Below are 7,012 nucleotides of genomic sequence, written 5' to 3'. Positions count from 1 at the left end.
CCCCGAGCCCAAGCCCGAGCCCGAGCCCAAGCCCGAGCGCAAAAAGCAACAATGGGAGAAGTCTCTGTCCAGGAAATGTTTAATGTTGGGACACTGCGCTCTTTCAGCCGGTGCTGAGGCCGGTGACCTGTCCTCCACCCGTGTACCTGAGAGGAGGCTGGGCTGGGAGCGAGCCAGGCCGCAGGGGGAGGAGGCAAGCGGAGCCCTCGGCCTCGCTGCCCCGTGCCCCAGGCCAAGTCCAGCCCGCAGCACCATCCACCAGCCTCTGCCGCGGGCCCTCAGGGAAGGAGCCCCGCTCGCATCTGGAAGGCCAGGCCGTCCCCTCGGGTGGCTTGCTGGGGAAGAAAGCACACAAGCGGGGCGGTTATCAGACGCAGAGCCAGGGCACGCGGGGCAGAGGGGCAACACCAACCTTATTGATCTCTCTGTGTCGCTCTTTGGTTACGATCTCCTCTAAAACCTCACCATCGCCCTTAATGAGCCTGGGGGTGGGAGAGTGTCCATTCAGCAAGAGTTAGGCGGAGTCCTTAATGCAAAGGCAGGACCCGACCACCCAGAGCAGCCCCACCCAGGCAGGGGGATCTGGGGTGCTCCTTCCCCACACCCTTGGGACAGGGATGGAGGTGGCCCAGGTACGCCGTGCACCATCGGCTTGGCCGGGGGCTGCTTAAAAAGCCCTGCCAGACCCTGAAACTGCTCACGCTGGGCAAAGAGTGGACTGGCTGAGATGTCCCATCCCCCACCCTGGGCCTTTTGGGAGCCGCAGCCAGCCCCTCCTCCTAAAAGCCCAGGCCCGTCAGGCACCACACCCCCACCTGGTGCGGCCCGTCTCAGGGTCCACCACTTTGCGGATGACACTCTGCCGGGCGTCCCACTCCTCCTTAGTCATGGGCTTCATGGCCTGGACGCGGGACTTCTGCTCATCCGTCAGGCCTGGGAGGGGAGGCGGGAGGTGGTGGGCAGGCCTGGAGGGCGGCCCCGGCCCTCGTGCACGGGTGGCGCGGTACCTGGACCATCGTCGTCCTCCTGGGCTGGTCGGTGCCACTGGTCCAGCGAGGGGCCGGGCGGAGCCTCGGCCTGCTGCACCTCTGCCTTCTCCTTGCTCTTCTTCTTCATCTTCTTCTTCCTCTTCTTCTTTTTCTTCTTCCTCTTCTTGTCCTTCTGCTTCCCCCGCTTCTTCCGACGGCCATGGCTGGAGGAAGAGGAGGAGGACGAGGAGGAAGAAGAGGAGCTGGAAGAACTGGAAGAAGAGGAGGAGGAGGAGCTGGATCGTGGTCTCCTCCGGGCCGCGTGCTTGCTTCTCTCTGTGGTGCAGGGAGAAGGTGAGGCTGGGAGGCCAGGAGGGCCAGAAGTACACCTTGGCCCCCTGGCTCTGACCTGGGGCAGGGTGGGGCGCCGTGGGGGCGAGACCCTCCCAGCGGGACTCGCCAGGACAGAGACCCGCTGCCCGACCCCCGGAGCGCCTTCTGGGGTCCAGGTGAGGCCTGAGCCCGCTCTTCAACCCACACCCAGGAGCCCGCCTCCTTCCCGCCGAGTCTCTCGGTGCAGGCTCGACACCGCGCCCCTGACCGCGGCTCGCTCCCGTGCCCCCACGGCCGCCCGGGGCGCGGGCCTGAGCTCCCTCCGGGAAAGCTGCTGCACCCCGTTCCCGGCCCCGCGGTCCTCACCCTCCGCCCCGGGGGTGGCGCCGGCCTGGCGACCTTGGGATCCGGAGGCCGAGCAGTCCCTCGAGGCGCCCTTGCTACTCTTTTTCTTTTTCTTGTGCGACCCTCGCCCCCGGGACCGGCTGCGACTCCTCGAACGCTCTCGAGAGCCGACGTGCGCCATGGCGCCGCGGACCGGAGACGGGAAGGGACGCGCTGAGTCGCGGTCCTCGGGGCGCCGGGCACCCGCCACCGCCCCCGGAGACCCCGGGCTCGCGGCCAACTCCGGGACCCCGCGCAGCGGTCCCTTTAAGGGCCCGCCCCCACCCGGACGCGGGACGCCTGCGCACCGGGCCCCGCGCCCCGGGAGCGGGCAGCGCGCGTCCGCCGCGAGGGGCGGCCCGACACCTCCCCCGCGCGCCCCCGGCCTCCAGCCCCGCTCCCTCCGCGGCCTGCGGCTGCTGCCTCCGCCTGCACGGGCCCTCGGGCCGGCCCACGCCCCGGAGGAAGCGCGGCGGGCGACTTCCGGCCCACTTCCGGCCCGGCGTGCTCGCGGAGGCCGTCCGGGCGGGAAGCGGGGCGCCGCGCACTTTGGTTCTGAAGCCCGGGGTTCCGCCTCGGGCGAGCTGGGGACCAGGCGCTCTCCACCGGGACCCGGCAGTGGCCTCCAGCCCGTCGCCCCCGAGCGTTCAGGCCCCGGACGCCTGTCCCTGCGGCTGCTGCGCCGTTTTCCAAGACTGCCTTTTGGCTTTTTTTGTTTTAATTGGGAGTGGGGGGTGATGGTGGTACTGGGAATTGAACTCCTGGGCGTTCTACCTCTGAGCTACACCCCATAGCCCTGTTTTATTTTGAAGCCAGGTCTAAGTTGCTGAGAGCCTAATTTGCTGAAGCTGGGCGCGAACCTGCAATCCTGCTGTCTCAGTCTCCCAAGTACTGGGATTACAAGCATGTGTATACCTGGCTCACGACTGTCTTTTTTTTTTTTTTTTTTTTTTTTGGTAGTACTGGAGTTCCTGGAAACCTTCTACCTCCAAGCTACACTCCCAGACCTATTTTATATTTTTATTTGGAAAAAGGGTCTCTTAAGCCAGCGAGGCTGACTTCGAACCTGCACGATCCTCCTGTCTCTGCCTCCCAAGCGCCACCACGCCCAGCATCACAACCGTCTTTCTTTGGCTGCACGCCCCCATCACCAGTCTCCCTGATTCCCAGAAGGCGACCCTCCTGCGCGCAGTTCTCCCCTGGCTTGTCTGCGGACGCCTTGGTTTTCTAACCCAGAAATACAGAACAGGCAAACTCCAGTGGCCATAAAGGGCTGCAGTGGTCCAGACACCAAATGAAGGAGCTGACTCCGCCGTCCGGGGCGTGCAGGTGAGGCTGCCCCCGCTGGCTCTTGCAGTGTAAGAACGGAGGAGAGTCTCACCTGCGCTCTTTCCCAGGAAAGCCAGAACGCAAGGCTTCAATAGGGAAATCCTTTACGTTGTCAGCCCCAACAAAGCACCGCTGCGTGCGGACCTCACCCAAGCACAGAGCCACCCGCTCGGGAGCTCTGACAGAAATGACGGCAGCAAGCACGGAGGGCTGTTATGAGTCGCTTTATAAATGTCAGTACATCGGATTCTCGCAACAGCGCCGGGGGCACCGGTCCTGAAAGAATGACCCAGAAGCTGACTTGCCCTCTGGATCCCAGGAGTGACCGTGGTCGCACTTCTGCCCCCCTCCAGCCCAAGGCGGCAGAGCCCCCGGCCGCCGCGCCCCCCGCCACCCCTACTGGGCCATCCCGGGCTCAAGTCAGCGCACACACGTCCACCGTGGCGGGCTCCTCCCGGGTGAAACCGTCGCCAAAGCCCTCGTCGTCCACCAGGTCCGGCTCACGGAGGCACATGGGGCAGAGGTGGTTACGCACAGCCGACGCCCGGAGCCAGACGACAAGGTTCCAGCGCTCCCCAGTGCCGAGGGGCCGCGCCCCGTGCAGCTGGCCACCGCGGTGCAGGACACCCTGGCCCACCACGTGCTCCACCTCCAGGGGCTCCGTCAGGGCTGCGGGGGCCTGCGGATGGCAGGGCTCAGGCCTGGGCACTCACGTCCACCGTATCCCTTGCCCCATCCATCTCACGTGCTCACCTGGAAGAAGCCCCCAAAGAACAGGGCGCCCCCCGTGAAGGCCTTGCCCAGGGCCACATTGAGGGTGAGCTCGGCGTTATCGTAGTGACAGCCCAGCTCGCGGTCCTGGCCCGGCGCGTATTTGACCACAAAGGCCCGGTGGCTGTCCAGCTGGCCCCCACCGCAGTCTGGGTACAGCAGGGCCATCAGCGGCTGCAGGAAGCGCTCCCGCAGCGGCGTCACCAGCGGCTGGTCCAGCCCCAGCTCCTGCAGCAGCACCTGGAGGGCGCCGGGTGAGTGTCCCCGCCGTGCCCCTTACTGAGGACTCGTCCCAAGCGCTTACCTTCTCGGTGGTCTACCGTGGTCCTAGTGTGCAGCTTGCCTGCAGCACCCGGAGCCCTCTCCCCACGCTCGCCGCCCCCGCTCTCCAGCAGGTGCCCAGGGCCAGGCCTCACCCACCCCATAATGGTTCATGGTGTTCGGCCTTCCCTTGGGCATGTCTGACTGCTCGAAGTGTTCCAGCTCCTCCAGCAGGGCCTGGCAGAATGGCACTGTGAATACGGGCACCCGGTAGATGCGCTTCTCCTCTGTGGAGGGACGGACAAACAGGCCGGGTCTTATTGGGGGGCTACTGGGGATGGAACCCGGGAGCATTCTACCTCCAAGCTACACCCCCAGCCCAATTTTTTATTCTTTATTTTGAAACAGGGTCTCATTGAGTTGCACAGGGCCTCGCCAACTAGCTGAGGCTGTCCACAAACCGCGATCCTCCTGCCCCAGCCTCCCGAGTGCTGCCAGGCTAAGGCCTGGTCTTGTCTGTGTGGTATTGGGGGTGGAACCCCAGGACCATTCTACCTCTGAGCTACACCCTAACCCGGTTTTATTTTTTTATTTTGGAAACAGGGTCTTACTGGATTGCACAGCGTCTCACTAGGTTGCTGAGGCTGTTCTCAAACCTGCCAGCCTCCTGTGTCGGCCTCCACAGTACTGGGATTACAGGCATGCGCCACCATGCCTGGCCAGGCTGGGGTCTCACCCCTGAGTGGACATGGGGAGGGTCCTCGCCTCGCAGGGCCACTGCCCTGCCCTTGGCAGTTGGTCCTGATCCCACTGGCCCTTTCCAGCTCCGCTGGTTTAAAGCTCGAGAGCAGAGGGTCGATGAAGGGACCGCAGCCTCCTGTGCCCAGGTCTCTCGGGCTGCTGTCCCCAAATCCTGCCGGGCCACAGAGCGGAGCTCTCACCAGACACTGTCTGCAGCCGCTGGAGAAGACCCTTGAGATCCGCGCCAGGGGATGCACTGTACTCAGCTGCGGCCAGAAACTCAGGGGCCAGGGCCGTGTCCTGGGGGGCAGAACATACCAACCGTGGCAAAGACAGCGACCAGGCCTGACTGCCACCTCCTCCCAGTCACCAGGTCCCTGCGGGTACCTGCAGCGAGCCGTAGACATCGGGCCGCGCCGGACGGTAGGAGCTTGCGATGAGGGCTTTCCTGGCCGCCGATTCCTGCCCCAGCCGCCGCCGCCGCTCTACCTCCTGCTCAAGCTGGGGTGGCACAGGGCTCTGTTACCAGGCAGGGCCGCCCGCACCCCCGCATGATCACACAGAAGAGGAAACTGAGGGTCGGAGGCTGGAGCGGGGCTCCGGCTGGAAGGCAAGGCTCCCTACGCTTCTGAAATCCATCAGGGTCGGTTGCGCGGACCAAGCTATTAGTTGAGAGGGACTTCTTCAGGAAGCGGGGGAGTCCACCTGCCCCAGGGGCCCACTCCGGGGAGGGCAGTCATTCCCCTGCGGGAGAGGCCAGGGAAGGTTCTCTGGGAAAGCCTCCCACTGCTAACCCCCAGGTGGGGGAGGAAGCCAGAGGCGAGCAGTGCAGCAGCCTCCTACCGACCTGAGGTTGGGGGCTGCGGAGGATGGGGGAGGGGCGTTGCTGGCAGGCCTGGTAAGGCTCTCTACTCCACGGGCTCCTGAGATCTTGGGAGAAGTGCCTCCCCCTGGGATGGAACCCAGGGGCATTCCACTTCTGAGCTACACCCCCTGCCCTGTTTTATTTTTTATTTGGAAACGAGGTGTCGCTAAGTCGCTGAGGGCCTCACTACATGGCTGAGGCTGGCCTTGAAACTGCGATCCTCTTCTCAGCCTCCCAGGCACTGGGATGACGGGTGTGCACCACCATACCTGGTGTGACCTCCCCTTCTCCTCCTGGGACCCCAGTTTCTCATCCCAAAATAAGGGCGGAGGCCATGGCTATGGCACAGAGCTACTGGCCATTTCTGCTTCTCCCTTGGTGCCAGGACCGAGGAGGGGGTGAGCAGGAGCAGGTGGGGCAGGGCGGGCGTCCGGGACGGCAGGCCTGAGCTGTGGGCGGGCTGGGTGCTGAGCGGGGAGCGTTACCTCTGCTACGAGCTGCTGGAAGTCCTGGGCGCGGACACAGCCCCGGCTGCGCAGGATCTGGGAGCAGAGACCCGTGGGCATGGCTGCATGCCCTTGGGAGAGTTCCCTAAATGTCTCTGAGTCTCAGTTTCCCCAAAAATGGAGGTGTGCGCCTGGGCACCCCTCGACCACGCGCCAAGGGGATGCGATCACCACCCCTCTCCCCCTTTTCTGGGTACTGGAGAGCGATCCCAGGAGCATTCCGTTTCTGAGCTATACCCCATCCCTTTTTATTTTGAAACAGCCTCGCTAGGTCGCCGAGAGTCTCGCTACACTGATGAGGCGGGCCTCGAACCTGCGATCCTCGGGTCTCAGCCGCCCAGATATGGGGACTACAGGCGTGCACCACCACGCCCGGCAGTCGTCCCCTCTAAGATGAGAACCCTGCGGCACGGAGGGGTAGGTGGACCCCGTCCGAAGCGAGGCGTGGAGGCGAAGCGGGGCCGACGGCCGGGCCTCCGCCACCCGCCCGCGCCCGGGAGAGCCGGCACGGCCACTCACCGGGCCGTAGTCCCGGCGCAGCTGCGGCTCGCTCCGGAAGCGCAGGTGCAGCCCGTAGCGCGCCACGTACAAGTTCTCCGAGCAGAAGCAGGCGCAGCGGCAGAAGCGCCGCGAGCGCCCCGCGGTAGCCATGGTGACGCGCCGCCGGCTTCCGTAGGGCGCTTCCGGGTACGCCCCCAGCCGGAGGGGGCGTGGCCCCGGCGATCAAGGGACCGCTCTCGATTTCCGAGATCGGAAAGAAGCGAAGACCCGAAAATGGTCTGGGATGGGGGTGGGAGTTGGGCCTGGAGTGCGGCCCACACCCACGTTTGGCCTGTTATTTCCCCGTCATGAGG

The 7,012-nt window shown here is 65.0% G+C and overlaps 2 protein-coding genes across 12 annotated transcripts; both read right to left on the bottom strand.

Moving 5' to 3' along the window:
- Positions 1–278: 278 nt before the first annotated feature.
- On the bottom strand, positions 279–1,827 carry ARL6IP4 (ARF like GTPase 6 interacting protein 4; the record flags this gene model as incomplete). Of its 8 annotated transcripts, none has more annotated exons than XM_080717884.1 (5): positions 279–335; positions 413–482; positions 816–933; positions 1,008–1,328; positions 1,668–1,827. In XM_080717884.1, the coding sequence occupies 5 exons, from the start codon at positions 1,825–1,827 to the stop codon at positions 279–281; spliced, it is 726 nt and encodes a 241-aa protein (XP_080574010.1). The 8 variants fall into 8 exon arrangements, with proteins under 8 accessions (XP_080574010.1, XP_080574014.1, XP_080574011.1 ...); XM_080717888.1 differs by having other exon boundaries at positions 816–859; positions 1,078–1,328; XM_080717885.1 differs by having other exon boundaries at positions 1,008–1,304.
- A 1,602-nt stretch (positions 1,828–3,429) lies between these two features.
- OGFOD2 (2-oxoglutarate and iron dependent oxygenase domain containing 2) lies at positions 3,430–6,809 on the bottom strand (the record flags this gene model as incomplete). 4 transcript variants are annotated; one of them, XM_080717489.1, is made up of 7 exons in its annotated part: positions 3,430–3,693; positions 3,768–4,025; positions 4,206–4,333; positions 4,988–5,087; positions 5,175–5,288; positions 6,138–6,194; positions 6,678–6,809. In XM_080717489.1, 7 exons carry the CDS (start codon positions 6,807–6,809, stop codon positions 3,430–3,432), a joined length of 1,053 nt encoding a protein of 350 aa, XP_080573615.1. The 4 variants fall into 4 exon arrangements, with proteins under 4 accessions (XP_080573615.1, XP_080573616.1, XP_080573618.1 ...); XM_080717490.1 differs by lacking the exon at positions 4,206–4,333 and having other exon boundaries at positions 3,768–3,934; XM_080717491.1 differs by lacking the exon at positions 3,430–3,693 and having other exon boundaries at positions 3,764–3,934.
- Between the last annotated feature and the right edge of the window lie 203 nt (positions 6,810–7,012).

This window comes from Muscardinus avellanarius, assembly GCF_963383645.1.
Source record: "Muscardinus avellanarius genome assembly, chromosome: 21".
Classification (NCBI taxonomy): Eukaryota; Metazoa; Chordata; class Mammalia; order Rodentia; family Gliridae; genus Muscardinus; species Muscardinus avellanarius.
Note: the sequence above shows the minus strand (reverse complement) of the source record. Positions and strands in the feature narration are given on the sequence as shown.